The following is a 25522-nucleotide window of genomic DNA, read 5'->3' as shown; positions in this document are numbered from 1 at the left end:
AATATCACAGCCCCTCTCAGAAATCTAACATACAACCTTGAATAGATCGTTAACTACACTGGCACAGGTACTCTTGGTACAATACCACTGCCAGCCAAAGGAATGTACAAGTAGTAAGAAAGAACCTCATTATCAAGGGTTTAATGATATCACTTAACAAGATGAAGCCTGAATGTGGCAAACTGGAGCAAGGGAATGTCTTCTCACATCAATACCCACCAGACTTTCCACTCCTCATTTGTGAAAAATATTTAACAAGGAACATGGGTCTCTTAGCAGCAGGCTTTTGATTATGCATATCAACAAGATAACAAGCATAAATGAGTGAAGAAGACATTATGCAGGAAAAGAACTATGAGAAGAAAAATCCTTGTGAAGCAGACAGGTTACAAGGTTAGGATTAAAGCGTGAGTATATTTTGTGGGTGAGGGAGAATGAAAATAAAATAATGCTGCATACCCTATGATATTTCTACCCTTTTTTAGGAAGATCTATATCCCAGAAGACAAAAATACTTAGGTGCTAGGAGGATGTTTGCTGATCCCAATATGTTTAGAATAGCATATGTCTAGATCTGTAACTGATGGAATTCCTGGCCCACTTATCCTAAACAGAATAAATTGGGGCTCTGCACAAAACTAAAAACCAGTCAGTTAGAATGATGGTACAATCACATTACCAGGCTGAATCTTGTGAACTGTACTTCAACTTGCTTTGGAAGATGTGGGTTTTTATTATTGTAACATTTTCTGAAGGTAGTAAATACTAGTCATTTTAGCTGAAAGATTTACACACGCTTGAAATTTGGAAGGGGAGAGAGAGAGTGATCTTTGGCAGGGTGGGGAGGGCATGGGGTGGTAAATGTTACACTCGCTTTTAAAAAATGTGTTGTTGCAGTGCTGAAATTCCGATCCAAGAACTGACTAATCTAATATCACTGATGTGCTGGAGGGAAATCTAAATTCTGCCATGAAGGGAAGGTTGGAGCAATTGCTCTGCCTTCAATGGAGTCAGACCCGGAGAGAGACTACTACTAGAAAGGACTTCTTCCTGAGCTTCATGGAATAATAGAATATCAGGGTTGGAAGGGACCTCAGGTGGTCATCTACTCCAACCCCCTGCTCAAAGCAGGACCAATCCCCAACTAAATCATCCCACCCAGGGCTTTGTCAAGCCTGACCTTAAACCTCAAAGGAAGGAGATTCCACCACCTCCCTAGGTAACCCATTCCAGTGCTTCACCATCCTCCTAGTGAAAAAGTTTTCCCTAATATCCGACCTAAACCTCCCCCAATGCAACTTGAGACCATTACTCCTTGTTCTGTCATCCACTACCACTGAGAACAGTCTAGATCCACTCTCTTTGGAACCCCATATCAGGTAGTTGAAAACAGCTATCAAATCCCCCCTCATTCTTCTCTTCTGACTAAGCTTGTAAAAAGACATCTGAAAAAGCAACTTTGCCTTTGGAAATTGCATCAAGGGGTGGCTGGTATTTAACAAAATAAGTCCTGTCCCCTGAACCCCCTAAAAAGTTTTAATGGCCCCATCAATTTCCAAACTGTAGAAGCTGAACCCTGCACCTATTATTTTCAATTTACAAAACACCATCTATTTTTTGGGAACAAAGTATACACATACCTCCAAAGTAAGGGTTGTCTATATGCACAGCGGTGCTGCTTCCCTCTTGTTTATTAAAAAAACCTACTTTTGCTACATGGGAAGAAAAAATGGATGGTTCCTCCAGTCTTCTCCCCCGTCCTTTTTGCAAGCACATACTGATATAGAGAGAGTACTCAGAGGCTTGGAAGGAAGATTTGTGAGAGCCCCTTTTAAAATTCTGGCTGCAACTCCCCATCTATACTGGTTCGTGACATGACACTACAGTTTAACAGGGGGTAATAATAAAGAAAAGGTGATCATTTCAGCTCAAGCAGGTCACAGACATGCTGGGAAAAACATAGGTTAGGTAAAAGCCATGCAAGTTATATACCTGGTCTTGTGGTCAGTCCTCTGTCTGCAGCTGGGCGGGCATCAACTGGCTCAACTGGGCATGTGCAAAAAAAATAAAAGCAAACAAAAAACCCAAAATGATAAGTCAACTGCTCTGTTGTTGGGATAGTGCAGGAGAGACATATGCCATAAACAAAGTTATAATAGCAGCAGCTGGAAAAGATTTGCCTTAAATTAATCCTGGAAATAAAAGGAAGGAGATGGGAAAAACTTCAATAGTGTATTTTGTCGCTGACATGTCCATCCAGCACTTTATATTCTGGATACTGCTCAAATTAGAAACGATCAAGATCAAAGAATTTTACAGTGAGTAGGGTAAGGCTTTATACATTATATGCTTAGAAACATCTTCCTGACTTTTGATTATAATTGGGAACAGGAATTGACATGAATCCTTGCAGCAAGTTTTAATCATTGCTAATTTCTACACACCCACTAAATCTTAGTTTATTTTTCCAGATTATTAACTTTTGAAGGCAACAGTTACAGGCATTAGAGAAATATATAATAATGTAGTTCCTAGTATATTTTGGTTTGTATGCAGTAAAATTGTCCATCTAATTAGATTATCTTCCATTTAAAAGTGGAAAGGGACTTGAAGAACAACCATATTTCTGTGCCCCTCATTCACATCTTTTTTGGTGTTATTCCTCCCTTCCATCGTCATTATTTTTCTTCTTTTATGCTACTTTGTGCTTCTTTGTTCCAGTTGGAAGTGCCAAAATGGCACACAGAACTTGGTTTCTGCTTTTGGTTGCTCTGGAAATAGGGTGCAAAGTACCAGATGGCTTGTGAAAGTCACAGCCTGGTTTTCCAGATCCACGGTATTTAGACAGGGTTCTGTTATGCGTTTGAATTTTGGGATGGTTATCTGAACTTTCTGATTAGTGATGGTGAAGCCGAAATAAGACAAAGGAGTTGCTACTGAACAGCAGGGTGAAAATGGGAATTTCTGTCTTATAGGAAATTATGCCATTCCAACATTTGCTTTTATCCTGAATTGGGACGAAAAGTTGAATTTCAAATTTTTTTGTGGAATGGAATTTCTGAATATAAACCACAGTGACAGTCCCAAAATTCAAATGTTTTGTTTCAGTTTACTGACCTGAGCTGCTTAGGTTTGAGTCAGTTCAATATTAAAATGCATTTTCCCAAAGTGGTGAATTGCCTCATGGGAGTTGTAGTTCAGAGGCCTGATGGCTCCATTCTCTCCCATGGGCCAGGCTCCCTGACTGGACAACATTTCCCTTAATTTATTCCAAGTCATGTAAGTGCCATGATGCACCACACTGCTCAATGAGAGGAAAATCCACGTTGCATTATAAAAGATGTCCTCCAGGGAACCTGGCGCATAGGAAAAAAAGGAGGGTCCCAAATTACAACTCTCAAAAGACAATGTGCTGATAGGGAAATGTAGTTTAATGTTTTGTTGAACTGATTAGAAACAAAACAGACTGGATCAGTTAAAAACAAAATATGCTGGTTTGGGTTGAGCTGAGACAAAATAATGTTTTGAGGAAAATGCATTTTCTGACAGGAAATCAGTCAGAGGGAATATTCCCAACCAGCTCTGTTATTGAGTGTTGAAAGGGGCTTTTCTCAAGGGGATTGCACTGCTTTCTTAGCACACTCCATGCTCACCTACATGGGGAAGTAAAGATGGATCAGTTATCAAATCATCTTCCTGGCAATTCAGAGCACCATCAGTAACCCATGTGATTGCCTTCACAAGATATACCAGAAACTGCTTTTTGTACAATGCTAAATAAAAGCACAGCCACTAAATGTTTTCTCATCTAAGTCTTTTGCTAGGTTTCTCAAGAGGAAGAGGAGAAGGGAACTGTTTGCTGTAAATTGGTGTGGCTACATGTGGCTGGCCCAATACTTCTGGGGATGAGGACGGGGGAAATAATAATAATACTTAACTCTTCTACAGTTCTTATCATCCATAGTTCTCAAAGTGCTTTATGAAAGGAAGGCAAGTATCATTTCCCCCCATTTTACAGATGGTTAAATTGACACACACAGGGAAGTGACTTGCCCAAGGTCACATAGGAAGGCTAAAGCTGGGGACAGAACCTCAAGATCTGCAAAAGTAACTAGTGATTTTGGAATCTTCCATTTCTAGGTGCCCAATATGAGACACCTTAATGGGGCCTGATTTTCAGAAAGTGCTGAGCATCTGCCTTCTGAAAATCAGACCCCTTTTAAGGTTTTTCTAACTGGACACCCAATATTGAGGCACTCAAAAATCATTAGTCACTTCTGAAATTTTTGGCCTGGCACTCCTGACTCCTAATCCACTGCCCTTGCTGTACTACATTGCCTTCCTATTATAGCATGTAGACATGCTTCCTGTGCAAAGTAGGCCTTGTAATTCTGTGCTAGTAGCTTTAGTGTTGTCAGTTACTTGGCAACACAAGGGGATTGTCTACAATGATAATTGTTTGTATGCTTAGGGAAGAAGAGCCAGGGCAGCTGGAAACAGAGTAGAACCACCACAATGCACATGTCTGCAAAACAATCCCCAGGTAGGGTTTCCTCACATGGGGAACAGCAGGTGGGCATAAGGGAGAGCACTGACTTATAGATATGTTCCTTGAAGAAAGGGTGGGTGCCGGAGGAAGATGTGAAGTGGTATAAGTCTGTAATGTACAGGATGACTATGTGCAAAGATATGATAACCAAAGTACTAAGACGACACATGGTACACTGCAGTCCAAGTTTTCAAGTAGTACACTAATTCTGCATGCTCCAAAACTGTTTGTATATATACTGACCTCATTTTCACATGCGAATATGGTAATTTTAGGCACAAATCAGCAAGTGCACAAAATCGGAGCCCAATGCTATTTTCCGTAAAACTTTGGTCCCAGGCAGTTAATTATTGTACCTATTTTTTTTCATGATGGGATGACTATGCAGGCTTCATTCAGTGTACCCTTGCGTCACTTTACATCGAATATTAAGATATCTGAGGGGAATATGAGCATTTCTAGCACTTATATATGTAACTTTTATTTAATCTGGAAACACCCACAATGTGCTTTTTTCCTTCCAAAAGGAACAGAAGGGGCAGTCCTTCCCAAAAGAACTCAAAATCCAAGACAGACCAACTGGCAGGGGTAGTGGTACAATTTTCCATGGAATCAAGAGAGGTAAAAGTGGTGATTGGCCACATCACGATAGCATAAAGTTATGTTAACAAAAATATAATTTTAGAAAAAAATAAATAGTCTATTCCTCACTGAGAACAACTGTGTCTGTCAGGGGAAAACCCATAGGGTGAAAACACTGGCAAAAACTCCTATTTGACTTCCACGGGGCCAGGATTTCACCCTTAGTTTCTTCAGAAGTGTTAGGGGAAGTATATCTAGCTGAGCTGAGCTAGACACTGGCAAATGTGATGGCCATGCATTACTAACTAAGCTAGAAATATGTTAATTTGTATTATAATTCATTGCTAAAATAACAGTACCTGTGAAATTCTCTTTTCCAAGTTTTTTAAATACAATATGCCTCATTTCTTGGTCTTATTACGTGGACTTAAATTATCTTTTTTTAAAACTAGAAAGGAACAGATTTTGTAAACCTGTCAATATTTCACAGTCACTGGAAGATAACTCACATGATCAAAGATCTAAGAGTTCATGTAGGTTTATATTCATCCTTGAATATAATTGACATTGGATATTTATTGGGAAATTAAATTAGTGTATACATGGGGAGAGTGGGGGACTTTCAGAAGTCTTTGAGGGGATTTGCTGGATCTTAGCACGCTTAAACTCAGACTGCAGAGAAATCAATTTTTCACTGGCTCCTTAACTTCTAACCAAGGTATGCAAACAACTGCAGATGGAAAGCAATTCTAAATGGAGAGAAACTGCTAAAATAACACTTATTCTTTTACACAAATATGCAATCCACAGGGAAATTCAGAATGAAAGTAAGAAGTCTCACACTTAAATCATCCCCCATCACACCAGCAGGATAAAAGGATGTCTGGATAGACAGCAGTTTTGCATATACTATATCCTGATGATCGCTTAAACACACCTCCAGAAGGGGGAGGTGCTAGATTGAAATTCCAAATTATGACCTTAATGCTGGATTTGCTTTCACTTGTTCTTTCTTACCATCACTCAACTTCATGAATTTCTTTTTCAATGGCTAATTAAAAACATCTCAAGCAGCTGTGACAACGTTGAGAAAAACACAACGTAACAGTTCATTTAGAATCAGTCTGCCACATAAACACATATTTAATTTACCTGACAGACAACAGTGTCTGTTTGAAAAATTTGTATTCTGATGTGCACGTTAAATCTAAACTGGTTTACCCAATACATTGTAAGGCTGCTTTGGATAATAGTGAAGTATGTTGTTTACCAATGCCACAAAGGAATAGCACTGCATTCATGTTAATGTTTCCATTTAGGGAGTTAACACTCCCAGGCCAAATGACTAACACGCAGAATTTCTGATCACCAGTATTTCAAAAATTAGATTTACTTCCAGCTAAAGCAAAGCAGTATTAGCATCTGTAGATTGGCTATTCATTAAACAATGATCAAATTACCAAAACACACAAGTTAAAATTGTTAGATAAACCATATGCCACATTATCCAGAGATCGAGAATCTCCTCTAAGGGTCAGTCCTGCAGAGCATTCTTGGGTGGTGCTCAGCATCTCACATCTAATGGCTACTCCTATTATTTCAACTATTCATTATAGTGTATCTTAAATCTCTCTATGGGGGTATTTTTAATCCCACATGTACTATGATTCATTATTTGTGAAGCAACAACAACAATACGAATATTCTTGTCTATAAAGACCCTTCAATACTCCTTGAATAGCTATAAAAGATTTACAAAGTAAACACTGAAAGTGCCACAACAGACGAATGTAGCACGTATTAAAATGCCCAATAATCCAAAATTAAACAGTGTATTAGTCAAAGCAGAGTTGTTTGTGCATCTTTATTAGGAACTTATTAAAAGAAATAAGAACACACATCTAGATGCAATTTATCTGCCCGGGGAAGCAAGAGTGTCATCTTCAAGTAGCATCTATTATTCTTTCATAAATACTCATTTTTCTGTTTCAATTGACCTGGACTGAGTTTCTCTCACTAAATTGGAGTTTATGTTTCCCTTTGTTTATGTGGAGTTTATGTTTCCCTTTGTTAATTCATCTCAACACTTACATAAGAAGAAACTTAAGGGAAGTGAACAAGAAAGAGTTTTCTGGATTTCTGATTAATGTGGCTCAGGCACCTCGACAAAACGTGGCCTTTCTACTGCCCTGACAGTAAAATGCCCAATTATTTTTAAATTTAATAGATTAGATAGAAATTATTTAAAATTAAAAACATGAAAAGCATAGGATTGTCTCAACTGGTTATTCCATGAGCTACACGAAGTACTCCTTTAGAAGCTTTCACTGTCCAGTTACAAAATGCTGAGCGCATGCAGAATGCACCGGCAATAAATACCGGAAAATATTCTAATCAGTAAAATTACATGTATACTTATACCACAACGTTTTATTTTTAGTATGACTGTAGGGTAGTGTGCTTATTCATTTTGATGCTAGCAATTAAAAGCTGCTGTTTAAGTGATTTTAAAATGCACATACTTCTAACACATTAACCCCATTAATTTACAGAATATCACTTAAATGTTGCTTTTTTATAATAAGGGGAGTAGATGAAATTCAAAACTGAGATTTATGATGTAGTCAGGATTCTCTGTCCCATTAAGGAAGCCAGACAGGTGTGGCAGACCATTTCCCACAATCAGAATGTATAATTTCCTAATTAAGTCAGAAAGGCCAAGATTTTCAGGGCACGAATCAATCATCACACACCAACTCACTTCAAAGCACTCTGGGTGGGGCCTTCTCTCAGTGATTGTACATTACCTTCATTTTCAGTGTTGGCTGGGACAGAATCAACACCAAAAGGATGCCATGGCTGAAGGTCATCTAGGCTGAATTCTCCATCAACTGGAAGAAGTTCAACTGTGGTTTTAGTTTCAGTCAATGAAGGCATGAGGGCATCATTTCCATAGCTGATCCTGGGCTCACTGATCATATTGGCCAAGACATCATCGGAGTAGTTTTGCTCTTTCTGAAGCAGTTCATCTGAAAACAAACAAATAAAAGAAAATATGTTGTCAATATATGAGGACTCTATTTCAATTTTCCTCTGATAGGAATTTATAATAGCAGCTTTTATTTTTTGTAAGAAGTTTTAAGAAAAAAATTTAAAGGAAAAGTTTGGCATGGTTAACATTTTTCATGCTGCTCGGTGAAACGTTTTCCAAATGCCTACAAGAAACATTTGATACCCAGTTTCCCTACCCAGAGTATCAAAGCATGGGTCAATATCCCTTCATTCTGGGGCATCTCATTCCTTTTGATGAACTTGATTGTTTTGTCCACATTTGGGAAAATTTAATTCATGTCAGTTGTCATGTGTTAAGGTGGGCGGAAACTATGAAGGAATAGCTTCATTCTTTCCTCTTCCAGTCGCAGCACATCATTATCTCTGCAATGCTCTTGATCTCTCTCTGCCCCCTAATCTACAGCCCCAATACCACTTATTGCATAAACCTGGGTCTACTGGGACACTAAACCAACTTAAGGAAACAGCTATTTCTTTAATACAATGGGGATACTTTATCCAAACTATTGCAATATAATTATAATCTCAACAATCTCAAAGTAGTAGATATCTACATTATCAACCTATAGTGTGAACCTATAGAAGGTTCTATAAAACATATTGAATATAAACTTATGGCCAAAAATGAAGAAAATATATGAATAATACAGTACACTCAATCCTCTGCAGAGATATCATCATCATTAATTAGCCAGATACACATTTGTAATATAGTACCTATTGTTTTTGGATTTGAAAAACTTAGGAAAAGAGAGGAACAGAGCACTTCATAGTCCCATATTTTAGGGACATATTTTAGCTGTTTTGCTTCCCAAGATGCTAAAAATTAGTTGGATAACAACACATGACCTTTCATGTCTCATCACAGTAATTCCTTGTAAACATTGTTGTGTCCTGTTGCCTCTGGGTGAGCAACTGTGCCCTGCCTCACTTTACAAGATGTGGAGGAGGACGATGGCCCATGCCATAAACTCAGCATATAGCCCTCCAACAGTTAAATAACAACTAACTCAGACTCTGGCTGTCTGTGCTTTTAAACAAACATATCCACATATACAAAAGACAGGCGCTTGGTTGCAGCACTTTAAGCCAAGGAACTGACCTGGCCTTGGAGTTCTGGGTTAACATCGAAGCCCTCCCCTTCTGTCCCAGTCTCACCCAGCTCTACCCTCAGCAGGAGCAGCAAGTCTTCTTAACTGTCCTGCTATCTCCCTGTTGGCCCGTATACCTTCTGGCCCTTCTGCACCTCTGAAGGACTATATCTCGCTGGCCAAAACAGATTTTTCTTAAGCAGGAAGTGTCAGGACACCAATGCCTCCAGCAAGAGGCTGAGATGGCCTGAATGACTCTGTCACACTCCCATTCTCTCATCTCCCATTCCACTGACTGTTTAGGATTCACTCTCTTGCATCATGCATCAAATCTGATTGCAAAGTCTTTGGGTATGGCCCATGTGAAACGTACCTGTATTTTGAGGAGCCTGGCATACTTTTGGGCATTTTAACAAACAGCTGCCAAGAAGGAAACTTGTTAAGAATTGCCAATAAAGTGGCAGCTAATTAATAATGCTGTTTTGAAAACACATACTTTTTTCAGACACAAGTGACTGTAAAGGTTATGCTCAGAGAAAAAAAAAGACAACTGGTGATACAATAACTCTCATTAAGGATGGCCTCTTCATTCCCTTGTCAATACAAGCTACTGAATTTTTGTAGCTATACACTTACATTTGAATTTTGTGACGTTATAGAAAGTCAGAAATCTCCGCTATGCTGCCAGCCCCTTTAAGTCACTCTGAGGGTGCCAAAGGGGCTCAAGTCTGTCCATAATTCACCAGGGGAGAATTCGCCGTGTGGAAGGGAACTACCTGCCAGTGTAAAGCTGGAACAGTTGGCTCCTGATCCATCCAGCCTCCTGATTCGGTAATGGACATTAGAGAAGAGAGAAGACTGCTTCATTATGCCAATCCTCCACTGGCATAAGGGATTCTACGCTAGTGCAGAGATGCCAACCTTGCTCTGAGACTTTTAGGGATTTTTATGAAAAAAAAATGAGAGACCCTAGGGAGTTTTCTTGGACCATTCTCTCCCCACCTCTGCCCTGAGGAACGAAGACCTCTCCCCTTTCTCTTCCCCTCTCTGTTTATGGCCAGGGAGGAGGGGTATCTGCATATTCCCTCTAGACCCTGGCGGCCAGACCCAAACATAGATAAAGGGAAGAGCTGCCCTTCTGTGACACCTAGGGCTCTTAATTACCTTGGCGGGACCTCTTTCTTGGGAAGATTGTGCTGGCCTGCTCTAGGTTCCAAGGATGAGTTAACGTAATCCAGCAGGGTCCACACAGGGCCGTTACAGCCTGTGGGTTGGGCAATGAATCCAGCAGTGCCCCAAGCCAGCAATGAGGCATCTATGGTGATCGTTCTTCTTTTTGTGTTGCAGTGGGTGGCATGTGAATGGGGTCCTCACATAGGCCTTGTGGGAATCCTTCCACCAATTCAGGGAGTCGAGAATCTTCTGTGGAATAGATACCCTTTTGCTCAAGCTGCGTAGGCGGTCCTGAGCCAGGCCTGGAGATATCTCGAATGCAGTCTGGCATGGGGTGTAATGAACATGCAGGCTGCCATGTGACCTAGCATCTGCAGGAAGGCCCGTGTTGTGGTTTGAGAGCTCCTCTGAAGGGTAGAGATGAGGTCGGTCATAGTGATGAATCTGTCTGTAGGCAGGAAGGCTCTGGCAATTCTGGAATCTGGAGTGGCCCCCATGAATTCAATGCGTTGGACAGGTGTCGAAGTGGACTTTTCTGTGTTGAAGCTCAGTCCAAAGGAATGGAAGAGGGCCAGGGACTTGCAGGTTACAGACTGCACTCTGAGAAGGGACCATCCCTTGAGAAGCCCGTCATCAAGACCATTATCCCCAATTATCATAACAGGGCCATCACAACCAAAAGCACTTCGGCAAAAATTCTGCGTGCAGTCAAGAGACTGAGGGGGAACACTACATATTAACAGTGATCATTGCCAATTGTGAACTGTAGAAAGCATCTGTGAGCAGGATGCATCACTAGGTGAAAATAGGCATCCTGAAGGTCAAGGGCTATGAACCAATCTTCCGGATCTAGAGATTGTATTATTGTTGCTAACTTTAGCATCCCGCACCTCTGTGTCCAGATGAACGTGTTCAGAGTTTTGAGGTCTGGGACTGGCCTCCATTCTCTTTGGGTACCAGGGAGTAACTTGGGTAGAGCCACATCCTGATGAAGGGAGGGACTGAACTTGGTGACTCTCGTGAGAACAGTCCCTGAAAGAGGATTAGGGATGGGGCGAATGGGGATGAATAAGTGAATGGCACAGCCTGATGTAATGACTTCTAGCCCCATCTGTCTAATGTGATCTGGTCCCATAATGGTCTGATATAGGGCAGAGGTGAGGGAGGACAGAGTGGTGGAAGAGGTGGAACCAGAAGGAGTGATTCATGGCTCTCAGCCAAAATATCAAAAGGACAGAGGAATTTTTCCTCTGGTATCTAGGCCTCTTCCTGGGTGGTTCCACACCCCTCTGATATAAGTATAGGCTTGGAAAGAATTTGATTTTCATTTTTTGTGTGTGTAATTTTGATAGATATCGATTTTTATTTTTAAGAATTTTTTTAATTTGTATCAACTTAGATTTTCATAGTGGTGTGAAATTAGGTAGGGGACTGAATTATTTAATGGCAGTAGATGTTGAGATTCAAAAAGCTAAGCTTTAGTTATTTGTAACAAGCCTAATTCACAGAATTTTGCCTATAAAATCTTCAGTTCCCACCACTAGGACGTTATGGCTAAAAACAAAATCTTGGGGCTTCTGTTACAGGTACTGGTTTGTGCCGCTAGTCACGATGGTCCTGGAGGTTGCCCTGGAGCAGGCGACAGGATGTGTGTGTCGGGGGGTGCGAAGGCATGAGCTGTACCATTAGTGCCGCTGGATGAGCTCTCTTGGTACCTGGCAGGAGAGAAAACAGTCAGGTTCCTCAAGGATTTGGAGATCCTTTGAGAGCAGGAATCCGTTTGGTTCCAGTGAGGTGGGTTGCTGGATGACCGGCTGTGACGTAGTTATTGGTACTCGGGACAGTGTAGCTGGCTAATCCGCACACCCCTTATACTCCTGGCTGCTACCAGGATTGATACTGGGGGAGCCAGAACTGATGCCAGTTTCTTTGAAGAGTCTTTGTGTATAAAGGGCTATGAATTGGGTCCAGATGCTGGTGCTAAATAAGGCTTCATTGTGTGGGAAGAACTCAAAGCCATTTTCAAGGGTCTGTGAGACTCAGTTGGGGTGGGGAGGGGCAGTTAGCAGCCTCAGCGGTACCCGCACTGGGACGCAAGGTCTCCTTAGTACCTGACCTTTGGGGCAACTTCCCCTTTTTCTTTGATTCTCCATTAGGGGACTTGCATCTTCTTTTTTTGGAATGCTTCCAGGGTTCTGAAGCTATCCCTTGAGACTTGCTTATTGGAGCTTGAGCTGTGGAGATCACCAGGGCATTCAGATCTATATGCAGGGGTGAGGTTGGGCTCCGAGTCAGTAGCAAACCTCAAGCAAACCATAACTTGAGCCTGTCTTCCCTTGGCTTCCTAGATCTGCTCTTGAAGTCAGTGCAGACCTTACACTTCAACAGAATATGCACCTCCCCAAGGCAGCGTAGGCAGCTGATTTGTCCATTGCTGAGGGGAGAAGACCTTTTGCAGGTCCAGCAAGGTTTAAATCCCGGGGTTTGGGGCATACCCTGAGCAAAAAGGGGGCTTCAAAGAAAGGAACCAAGGTGTGCAGGGAAGCCACTGGGGAAAAAGAATATTGGGAGGTCCCGCCGAACACACAGAAAGTGTAAGAAAATATTAAGAAATAAAACAGAGAAGGGCAAAGGGTTAGCAAAACTAACCAACGGACACTGCAAGGGTCCATCTCAGGGTGCAGGTGTCCAATAAGGAACTGGAGTGGCGCTGGGTCCACCCATCTCAGATCAGAATATAAGGACATTTAGGGTGTAGTCGTGGACCAATGGACACTGTTACTGAAAATCTGTGATCAAAGGTGCAAGGGTACGCAAGTGCAACTGAAGTGGAACAGCCATAGTGACATCTACTCAAAGAAGAGCTCAAGAGCTCTGCCTATTCCCAGCTACACTTCTATAACCCCAGTACCTTTCCTGGCCTAAACCAATCCTAAACCAATGCTCAGTCCATTTGACCATGGTGTCTGCCTCTCTAAAGAGGTTTACTGTTACAAAGGGGGAGGAGCATGTGAAAAAGTGACAAACACACTGTACAAAAATGAGAAAAAAATTCCCAACAAGCCATCAACAGCACCTTAAAAGAATCAGACTACTTAAGCTGCAGAAGAAAAATGGAGTTTCCGTCCCTTGATTTAAATCTCTGGTTTTGGAGTTATAAAACAACTCAAACTGTCCAAACTTTAAATGACAAAGAAATAGTACAGTTCCCAGAGTCTAGAAAGCAAGCATAGTGAGGCCTGCATTGAACTGTCAGAACTGGGGCAAACTTTTTGGTTGATTCCTTATCCTAGAATTGCATGAACACTGCTATCTTTCAGCATTTTTGTGAGAATGAAATTAAAATGAGTTATCTATCCGGGCAATATAGCAAACCACTAACTTCTACGAAGACTACCCTAAAATGTCCAGTTATTTATACTGACTGCCAAATTTCAGGGTCTTCTTTCAATGCTAACTTTGCTCAAATTATTCATGGCTTTTGATACTATCACACATTGTTATTCTTCAACAGAGTGTCCTCCATTTTTTCCAATCCTTAATTTTCCACTTCCCTGCAAAGGATAATTCTCTAAATAAACTCATGGTCGGGGGACACAGCTGGAGGCCAGAATGTGCATTCAAGTGCATATCAGCAGGTTTCTGTATACAGTGACTATCTTCATTATCAGAGCTGCAAAAAAGATAATTTTCAGGCTGTTCCACAAGACCTCATCTCATATCGGACCAAGCAGACAAAAAACCCAAACCAAAATCCTTTAATAGATGTTCTCTTTCGATATAGCTCATTATGTCACTGTATCGGTATAGGACTCATACAAAAGATAGTATTTTGGCACATATCGTTTTGCATTGTGAGAACGTGCTCAGAACTAACCACAACTCTGAAAATAACACACATCCAAAATCTGTGACAGAAGAACTCCCAGCAGCTCAGCGTTTGGATCAGATCCAATTAGCATTCTACAAATAGGATTCTTATCTAGATCTATGGAGAACCCCCCAGTAGCAGGGCAGTTACCCTGCTCCGGCCCTGAAAGGGTTAAAGCCCCTGGGAGAGGGCTGGGGCTGCAAGAAAAGGCTAGGCTGATTGGGGAAGCAGCCACAGATGGGGCCACGCCCCAATCAGGCCACAGCTGGCCCTATAAAAGTGCTGCGAGCCAGGAGCTCAGAAAGAGACTCTTTCTCTAGCTTTTGAGAGAGGGGGACTGGCTGCCTGGGAGAAAAGGGTACCTTGAGTTGAGCAGGGTTAGGGGAAGGCCAGAGGAGCTGGGGAGTTCCAGCCTGGAAAACCCCAGGCTGCAGGCCTTGCTAAAGGCCAGGAAAGGTACTGGGGTTATAGAAGTGTAGCTGGGAATAGGCAGAAGCAGCTGATCCAGACCCCCTTGCCGATGATGAGTGGTTTACAGACTTCAGTCTGCCCCAGTGAGCGGGGGCTAGATGGTGACTGGCAGTAGCCACTGAGGCATGGTGGGGATAGAGGGTTGGGGGTTCCCCTGGGTGGGGAGACCCAGATCGTGGGTTACTACTGGGGGCAGAACCCTGATGTAGAGGGGCACCAGGGTCCAGGAGGGACACAGGGGCCAGCGACAGGCAAGACACCGGCCTGCAGAGGGTGCTCTGGGCTGGAAGAGCTAATTCCCAGGACGACCAGCAGGAGGTGCTGCACTGGCAAGTCTTGCTCTGCTACACTCCCATTATACTATTTCCCTTCCCCCAGGTTACCACAGGCCTGGGCTCACTGACTCCTTCTTGAGTGAATGGGAGGCTCACACCTGCTTTATCATCTTAATAGGGCATCTGGACATCACAGTCTTTCCCATCCTCTCTCCTGCTGTTTGTGGGAGTTCTCCATGACCCTCTCTAGAACCTATCCCCTCTCCAGGAAGGGAGAAAGAGGAGAGGTGTGGTTGGGGAAGTAATCAGGAAGCTAGCACCAATGTCTGTCTCCCCCCCTCGCCCCCCCCGGCTGTAATGAGCCAGGAAGAGTGGCAAATAAAAGAAGGGAGAGGAGAATAGTGAAATCTCTGCTGTGGCAGCTTCTAATAGACAGGAGTCTGTCGAGTGGATAAACTGCTCTGATGCTTATGCGGCTTTGTCTCCACTAGAAAAGAGTTGCCAGTATAGCTACACCAGCAAACCCTCCAAGTGGAGATGGAGCTTATGGGAGCAAAAGAGTTATTTTGCTGGTACACCTTATACCAGTTCCCCAAACAAAATAAGCTATACCAGCAAGATGACTTTTTTGCCAGTATAACTGCATGTATACTAGTTTGCCACTGGCATATGTATATCAGTTACAGGTGTGGATTTTCCCCACACTTCTAACTGACACAGCTACGCTGGCAAAACTTTTAAGTGTACATCAGGTTTCAGTCCCTGGGACAGAAAGGCTGCTCAGGAATGTCAGGAATCCATTAGTCTCACTCCAAACCATTACTTTTACCTATTGTGGGTAAGAATTCATTAATTAAAATTTCTGAAGGGTCCAGGTTTAGTACTTAGTGATACTGGCACGGTGGAAAGAAAGCGTAACAGAGTATAGGCCATTCTGGTAGCATCACTATGTAAGGGATATTTGTCTGGTCTTTTCTTAGGTAGCAACTATAAACGTAGCCATTTTAATTTTAACTAAGCTTAAAGGATTTTCCCCCAAGTTAAACAGAGTATATTTCTGCCCAGCTAAATGGTCCAATAACACCTTAAAAAACAAAACACATCACCCTCTCAATAAGAGAAAAAACCCTTCTGTGCACCAGCGCTTTAAGTAACCCCATAGACTCCACAGACTAGCAAACACTCCCCTCACAACCCATATTTGTATGAGACAATTGTAACAATTTAACATTGGTTTAGAAATGGCTTTAAAGAAATTAGTGCAATTGTGGACGCTCTTACTTCAATCTGAGAGTGCCTTATACTGGTTTAGCTTAAACTACACTGATATGAGGCACTCTCAAACTGAAATAAGAGTGTCCATGCAAAAAGGCTGAACTGATTTAATTACATCAGTTTCTAAACAAATTTAATTAAACTGCTACAATTTATTGGCCTTATAGGGAAACCAAAACCAAACCAAATATAAGCATTGCAATGCCTTCTTACTGACATTTGGTTTGGAGAGTGAAATAAGTTAGTCCAGCAAAAGCATTTTTTGCCAGTTTAATTGTGTGTACATTGTGGATTTTGCTGGCATAGCTATGTTGTTAAAAGAAAACAATACACCGCTATGCTAGCAAATTTTTTCAGTGTAGACTTGGCCTTCAATAGAAATCTGTTTGTCTTAATTTCAAACTGCTCAGTAAACAAAAGTGTATCACATTAACAAATGCAATGCACATGCCCAGATGCATTTCACAGTTACATTATATGCACCTTATGAATGTTTCTCAGTAGAATTTACTTGAGATATAAATAGACCCTTGAGTACGGACTTCCAAATTATGAACTGTGGAATTTTATCAGTACGGAGAAAAATTTGAAATTAGGAGGACTTAGGTTTTTGGACCAAAATGTGCTCTGCGTATCTCATGACAGAATCCTAAATAGTTAAGTTGCAGTTAGACATGTTTTATTTGAAATTGAGCATTTTCTCTATTGTTAATAGCTCCTGAACTGTCTCCATTTCATATTGAACTCAGTCTGTTTCCTAGTACATATCCAGGCAGGTGAAGCCAGGCAAAACCCCACCAACCCAAGGTCTGGCATGATTCATCCAACTTTTCCAAGGCCCAGTTAAGTAAATCAACTCAACTTCTGATTTCATATGTAATGTCTTTCATATAGAGAATAACCACACTGCGCTAAGTAAAAATGGTTACATCAGTAACACAAAAACTATACCAGAGATTTGTAACAAACTCTGCATTCTGAACCCAGTTCAGCAAAAAAACTTAAGCAAGTGCTTAACTTTACCCATGTGTTGAAGTCCATCCTTATTCTGAAAGCACGTAAGCACAAACTTAATTTCAACCACATACTTGAGTTACATTGAAATCAAAGTTAAATAAGCACTTGTATTTGCTTAATTGGGTTCTTTAAGATTCACTGTGCCCTTAATATTACATACTATTAAGTGTGATCATTACATCATTATCAAACACTACAAAAACCAGAGACTCAACTATGCTCTGTTCAGGGTTGAACTAATTCTGTTTTATAGTCAGAGTCAAGCTCTAACCTGTGCAAAGCTGACCAGAGCTTCATTACATGTGACCTGCCTACTGGAGGGAGCAAGAATGGCTGTTTTGCCTGAGTGCTTTGATGGTAACAGGTATTGAAGTCCAGTACATGAGGAAGGAGAATAAGCACCAGGAAATAAGAGAGAAATGAAAATGACTATAAAGGAGTGATGTTTTGGACCATTACTGTGTAATATTGGAAATGGGCCCAACTTGTAATGTTCAGATCCATTTAAAAACTTCTCAAAAATTCAGGGGTATTGGTCTCCTGAGTTTTGGCTCAGATCCATTACCATATAAAACAGTGTTTTGTTTTGTTTTTAATCCTTTTTGGCTGGCAAACAGTTATTGTCTTAAATGACTTGCCTTCAGTAAACTCACTTGTTTTATTCCAGGAATCCTGAAAACAGAAGCTTTGCCGCCTTATTAGAACAGAAGCTTTGATGGTTATAACAGAGAAATCTTCCAGATGAGTCTGCAAAGCTACTGTGCTACCACTTATAGTCTTATTTGCATCAGTGCCGATGTATAATCTTGAAAGAAGCCAAACTCAAGAGTTGTGAAAGACTATTTTCCACAGATCTCAGTTGCTTTTTAAGGGTCTCAGTTCCTCACTGAGAAGACTTACATACTACATCAGTAGAAGATTTCAGATGAGAAGATCTGCTGGATAACTGCCAAAGCTAACTATATGAATAAGAAATATTCTACTCTAATAAGGTAACAAAGCTTCTGTTTCAATATGAACATTCTGAACATTGCAGGTTGGGCCCATTTCCAAGACTATACAGTAATTGTCCAAAACATCACACCTTTATCCTCACCAGCACCACCACTCGTTTCCTGGGGCTTGTTATTCTCCTTTATGTACTGGATTCTGTTACCTCTTACCATCCAACTGCACAGACAAAAAGTCATTCTTGCTCCCTGCAGCACGTGTGTCACATTTAATAAAATTCTGGTTGGCCATGCCCTGCAGATTAGAACTTGACTCATGCTATAAAAAGGATTATTTCAACCCCGGACAGAGCATAATTGTATATTTCTGTTTTTTGTAGTGTTTGATCAAGTTATAACGATCACACTTAGTAGTATGCAATATTAAGGGCACAATTAACAAAGCACAAGTGCATATTTAACTTTGATTTCAATGCAACTTAAGTATGTGCTTGAAATTAAGCTTGTGCTTATGTCCCTTCTGAATAAAGATAGATTTCACATGGTTAAAGTTAAACACATGCTCAAGTTTTTTTAAGTCTAAGGCAAAGATTTATCAGTTTCAGAGAGACATTTTGTTATGGGAATACCAGTCATTTGTTTCCATTTTTTTCAGAGACTGCCACAAACCTCAGGTTTTGGACTCCTGTCTAATTCTAGAAGTCTTCTATATATTTATTACTCTTGCCTTAAATGAAGGAAAACTGCAGTTATTAATTATTATCCCTTAGTGAGCAACCTATTAACTATTGTATCACGGTGTATGAATCTACATATACATATAGACCATCAAAATACATATACATAGATGTATGAATGCAAGTATAGCATTTAGTTAATATTCAATTCTCTGGGGTAAAATTAATTACTGAGTTTTCCATTAGTTAAGGCCAAGAGTATTGCAGTTGGCTTGTAGAATAAGACAAGAATCTAAAACCTGAGGTTTGTGGCTGTGGATGGAAAAACTAAAATGAATGACTCTGCTCTGTCCTTAACATACTTCCAAGTTTGGCTCCAGAGCTCAATTTCGTGACTCAGGCCCCTTCATCAAGTTCCACTGTTTATTTATTTTATTAAATTTGGATAATTTAACAGTATTTTTTTTTTTAAAAACAGAACTTATCTTACACAGCTTCAAAAGCCCTTAATTTCTCAGGCATTCAAATCCCAACAAAATCCCACTCTACAAATACATGAGACTATCTTCTAGATAGCAGATGATTAAAATACAAATAATAAATATTTAAGACATATTTTACTCATCTGTGATTAACTCTTCTTTGTAATCAGATATAATTTTCTGTCTTGTAAATTACTACATTGCAGTTTCCCTCTCAAGCAGAAAATGTGCCATTATACCCATAAGTCAAGTATCTCAGAGCAGCTACTGTCACTTAAACCTAATGCATGCTGCTGTTAATCATCGCCTTCTTACAAATTCTGAATGGAATGCAGTTATTTATTTCGCAAGTCCAAATATTTCAACATGGCAATCCTAGAGTTCCAGCATCCTTAAAGAAATCCTCCCTCAAAGTGTTAATGGTAAAAACCTAAAAAGCAGCAAACCACAACATGTCATTGAGAAAGATATAACCAGTGCAAAAGTATATAAATTAGAGCTGAAAAATAAAACAGACAGCGAAGTCAGAGGTGCCACTACTGCCCACTTACAGCTGGTGGGCATGGATCAAAGGTCCTTAACACTATAAACTCCACTTCTTGTTTCTCCTTAGCACACTGAAAATTGCGGAGACAGATATTAAAATAAATAGTATTTACATAATTTTAGAACAAATATTTTAAGATACCTTCATAATATTTAAGGAGTCAAAAGTACTCAAATTGATTTGATTAATATAAATACTAAATTCTGTTCTTTTCAGTTTCAGTCCTGTGGTTCAAACTCTTATCAATACCTGGGTCATCTTTCTCCTTAACCACTGCAATCTCCTTTCCTTGCCTTTTTATCTCCAACGCATTCGGAAAACCTTTGTTATGACCATCTTCCCTACCTGCAACTTGAAGCATATCACTCCCCTCCATGAAGCTCATACTAACTTTCTCTGACCTTCTGCATTAACTTCTAGTTTGCACATGATATGGTATGGCCTTCAGTGGCCAAAGGAACTTACTGCCTTTCAGGGAAGAACCATGTTTCAAAACATATCCAGCACCATTTGTCTCTGAGCGTAGAGACAGGGGCCTTAATGTTTTTCCTTGCCTAACATACAGAATCTATCCGTACCCCAAATGCTCAAAAAACAAGGCTAGCAAAAGCCATGCCATCCACATTATTTATTAGGTTAACCGGAAAGATTACCAAAAAAATCCTCATAATTTTTTCTGCTGAGATGTGTGAAATAAAGAAAGTCTCTTACCAGACTGGACTTGGTCATTTTCTTTCTATTTAAGATATAGAAAAAGGCTCCAAAATATAAAAGGAGTCTGGCTAATACAATCCACAAATTAAGAGTATATTTTCTTCAATACAGTAAGATTCTCTTGGGACACTCCGGTGGTCAGCCTATTAGCCCAATTAATCAAAGAGGCCATTAGAAAAGGTCTGAAAAAACCTAACTGAAATACAATACTAGGTTCAATAACATTCACTACATTTCAGTATATTAACTTTGACTTGGCACTATGTGTGTTAAAATCCTGAAGCTTAAAATTCAACACTTATTTAACTCCTGGTTAAAACCACTTAATGTCTTCGAATTAGTTGAATACAGAACAAAGGCAGAACTTTTGCCAATTCTATCGTGATTAATCAGCAGTTGTTACTCTTCTCTATCAGACTACTCTAAAGTGGATATCTGGGAGCAATCTAAAAAAACTAGACATCCCAAATAAGTGAGTTATAATGTAATGATGATTTACAATTAAAATTACCCTTTGAAAAAGCCTTTAAATAAAACATTTCTGTAAAATGTTATCAAATTTTCTGCATTGATATAAGCAGAACTACACAGCAAAGTTCAAATAGAAAACAGCTATTTCTATGTCATAGATCTGGTCAGACTCCCACTGCCAGTGGCCCATGGGACTCCTGTGAGAGGAATCCAACCTATGGATCCCCAGGTACAGACTTTCAGAGCTTTGAGGTCCCTAGGCACACAGAGTGCAGACCATCGGTCTAGCAACCCTCTTGAGAGCTGCATCCATATGGCCCAGGTGCCTCGTCCCTGAAACCAGTGCTAACATCTAAGATTCCCCTCACAGGTTAAACAACAACCTCTTCCTGAACGCCACTAATAGGTGTGAGCCTTTTAGGTTACATTTAACTTTCCAAAGCCATGTGGTAGGTGCGTCATATAGCACATGCAGACATGTAACATGTTATTGCTCTTTACTTGGTCACATGAGAAATACGCAGATCCATACAAAATTAATAGACCCTACATACATTTCCCCTCACTCTAGCTCACCCCTCCTTAAGAGTCCTTGTGGGGCCCATTTCTGTTCAGGTTGGTAGGCAGACTTACTCCCGGCCACCAACTCATCTGGCTCCTACAGCAGCTTCCCTCATCTTAAGCTAGTGACAAATGGCCAGAGTGAGAGCAAATACAGGAAACTATGTCCTTTATAATGTTCCACTCGCTTATATAATGTTCCACCTTTATTCCCTGGTTTCCTGTTGCGGCTGACAGAGTCCTACAGTACTGGGGATTTTGTTGCTAGGTGACCTCTCCCCTGCTAAATCAGTTCCTCTGGGAAGCATCCAGCCTCTTGTCTAGAGCAACTACTTTCAACTGTCAATCACTTGAGTCAACAACCCTCTTTTGTTAGCCCTTTGCCTTCTACCTTTGAAATTTCAGTTCAACAGAGAAGGCAAAAAGCTGCACCCTCAAAATGGAATCTGCAGCTTGGTAAAGATACATAGAGAGTTCATAATACCATACAGAATTCATAAATTGTATGGACACATCCCCCAAATCCTCACAGCCTTTAAAATAGAAAGCCAGGCATCAGCTGGTTTATATGAGATGACAATGCTGAAGGATTCAGTCCAAATCCCACAGAAATCATTGACCCCCATTGACTTCTGTGGCAGTGGGGGTCAAGGAAGGATTTACAGAAATTAAAGGTAGATATAAACATTAACAGTTCAGAACTTTTAATTGATCACTCTGGGTTCCTCTGATTCTATGACCATAGCAAAGCAATCCTGTGAGATCTGGGTTTAAAAAGGAGCTCACTTCAGTTTGTGGTGTGCGTGTGAGGAGCTGGAAGCAAGAGGCACTAGGAGCTGAGAGTGAGAACGCGGACTGTTAGAGGACTGAGGAGTACAAGCATTATCAGACACCAGGAGGAAGGTCCTATGGTGAGGATAAAGAAGGTGTTGGGAGGAGGCCATGGGGAAGTAGCCCAGGGAGTTGTAGCTGTCGCACAACTGTTCCAGGAGGCACTCTAGACAGCTGCATTCCACAGGGCCCTGAGCTGGAACCCGGAGTAGAGGGTGGGCCTGGGCCCCCCCCAAACCTTCCAACTCCTGGTCAGACACAGGAGGAGTTGACCTGGACCGCGGGTTCATGAAAACGGCCAAACTGAGGGCTGCCATGAAGCTCCAAGACGAGCAAATCCGCCAATAAGCGCAAGACCCACGAAGGTAGAGGAGGAACTTTGTCACACCTGATACACTCCATCTACTTAAAAGGCACCAATTTAAACCAAAGTGTCGGAATTCTACACATCTTAACTGGGCACCTTTAGTCTATTACCTTGTTACATAAGGTCTTACATACATATTCATAGTTCTGCACATACTGCATTTATAAGCAAAATGCATTCTGGATACTCTCATATTCTTGAGATGAGTATCCTGGCCACATGTACCAAAATACAGATAAATGCAGTACGTCTTATTTCAGTAGTTTTGACAATACATTTCATATAGCTGGTTCTCTAGCAGAGACCAGGATAATGACAAGAAACCATTGCTGTACACTGGAGTCCTACTCAGATGATGTCATTCTGGGAAATTAAATTGGGCATTTGAGAGTCCCTTGTTGGTAGACACTATCTTGCTGAAAAATGACTCCATTTCCAATCCCTTTAAGGTCTGTAAAATCTTGACTGGTTTGTTTAAAACAAACAAAAGGAAGTACTTCTTAACACAATGCACAGTCAACCTATGGAACTCCTTGCCAGGGGAAGTTGTGAAGGCCAAAACTATAACAGGATTCAAAAAAGAACTGTGTAAGTTCCTGGAAGATAGGTCCATCAATGGCTATTAGCTGGGATGGGCAAAGATGCAACACCATGCTCTGAGTGTCCCTAGCCTCTCTTTGCCAGACGCTGTGAGTGAACGACAGGGGATGGATCGCTCAATGATTGCCTGTTCTGTTCATTCCCTCTCAAGCACCTGGCATTGGCTACTGTCAGAAGACAGGATACTGGGCTAGATGTACCATTGGTCTGACCCAGTAGGGCCTTTGTTACGTTCTTGTGTTCTTATGTTCTAGTTGCATGGGAGCCCACTATTAGGAGACAACTGCAATGTTTCCTTCAATACGTCTATTCTGTAACACTAAATGGCTTCAATCATCCTTTTTCTATTTATTTTTAAGTAAGATCACATTTAGCTAGAATCATCCTGTTCAACTACTCATGAACACAATGTCTATCTGTGCTCTCCCACTGAGCACATCTGAACAGAGAATTATGTCAGAGAAAAACCTAACTTTGTATGTCATTAGTTAGAATGGCATATCCTGTCCTAACCAGGATACTTTTATACTGGATATGCATGACAGGCTGCAGTGCTAAAAACCCTTAGATAAGAATTCTAGACACTCACTGACTGGAACAGCGACTGGACTATTAGCAGCATAAATAGAGTATTGTAGTAGATGTAGATAACTGTTGTGGACAGTTATATCTCTAATGCTCTGTAAATAGTTACTATTTGCTATTGAAGGAAAGTTTATCCAGAACCTCTGGAGATGATTCATTCTTTCATCTTAGAGATTGAGGTGGCACATTAGACAATAACCTAGGGCGGACTTATGCAGAATGATGCAAATGTTTTCTTTTTCAGGGAGCAATTAGAGGTCATGCAGTAGTAGGTGTGAACTAGAAACAGCAGTTACAGAGCCCAGGCTCTGGCAGGTCTGTGGTGCTCTGCTGGCACAAAGTGGCTCTAAACCTGGGCCACTGAGGATCTCAGGTGGCACAGAGCTGTCTTAGTTGTCTACTACTCGTGGATGCTGGCATAAAGAGGCTTGGCTGGGGGAAAAATAAAGTGTGTGGCTTGGGTGTCTCAGTCTACCCCAGCTATCAGTGATACCTGGCGCAAGTGGGAAGAGATGATCATAGAGCAAAAATACTCCTTTGGCGCAGCAGGGGATCCTCCATATTGACTCCACAGATGGACACCGTTTCAAATGTATCTTAAGCATGTTTAATACAGCTGTGGTTTTTTAAACACATTCTATGCATATATTCAGTACAAATATTTTTCTATAATAAGGAGTAATGCCATTTCTATAAGAGGGACCATGCTTCACTGAACCAGTGCCACTTTATTTAATTGAAAGCCATATATTTGCAAAGTCTGTCTCATCACAGTTAACCTTTCTAAACTGATATGTGCAATCTAGACAGCTTCAAGATTCAATTTCATACTTTTGTTCTCCAGTAAAAGAACGACATTTTAAGTTCAGTGCAAGATGTATTACCTGCCCAATTCCCTTAAGTAAACTGGCAGAAGCAATTTTTAAGAAGAGATGTGAAACTGAAAGAGGACAAAAGCCACCTTTCTTAGTAGAACAATAAATTCACATCCAAAGATAGCACCAATGTAATGTTCTGTAAGGGAAGGACTAATATCCTGTATTATTATTGTATCCTAATAACCAACAACTATTGTATCTCTTCAGTTCTCATCTTTGCTTACCATTACTTATATGCCCAGAATGTCGTAGAACAAAAAAATCCAAAGCTACATTCTTGTACAGATCTATAACTTTAACCGGCAAGAAGGATGGTCTAGTTGATAGCGCATAGCACTGGGATGGCTGTGGACACAGGTTCAAGTCCTGACTCAGCCACAGACTTCCTGTGTGACCATGATCAGCTCACTTAAATCTTCCCTGTGCCTCAGTTCCCCATCTGTAAAATTTACAGGGGTGTTGTGAGGATAAAGTCTATTAATG

At 40.8% G+C, this 25522-nt stretch overlaps 1 protein-coding gene across 4 annotated transcripts in view; it reads right to left on the bottom strand.

Annotated features, from left to right (window-relative positions):
• Positions 1 to 25522, bottom strand: part of APP (amyloid beta precursor protein) — a 295623-nt gene that overhangs the window by 23444 nt on the left and 246657 nt on the right. For 2 of the 4 annotated variants that reach the window (XM_084634832.1, XM_084634834.1), the window contains 2 exons: positions 7939 to 8160; positions 1993 to 2046 (listed from right to left, as the gene is read on the bottom strand). In XM_084634832.1, coding sequence (XP_084490958.1) covers positions 1993 to 2046; positions 7939 to 8160 — 276 coding nt within the window. The remainder of the gene's footprint in view (positions 1 to 1992; positions 2047 to 7938; positions 8161 to 25522) is intronic. The other 2 variants (XM_084634833.1, XM_084634835.1) reach the window with 1 other exon arrangement.

This window comes from Lepidochelys olivacea (genome assembly GCF_965140295.1).
Source record: "Lepidochelys olivacea isolate rLepOli2 genome assembly, chromosome: 1".
Classification (NCBI taxonomy): domain Eukaryota; kingdom Metazoa; phylum Chordata; order Testudines; family Cheloniidae; genus Lepidochelys; species Lepidochelys olivacea.
Note: the sequence above shows the minus strand (reverse complement) of the source record. Positions and strands in the feature narration are given on the sequence as shown.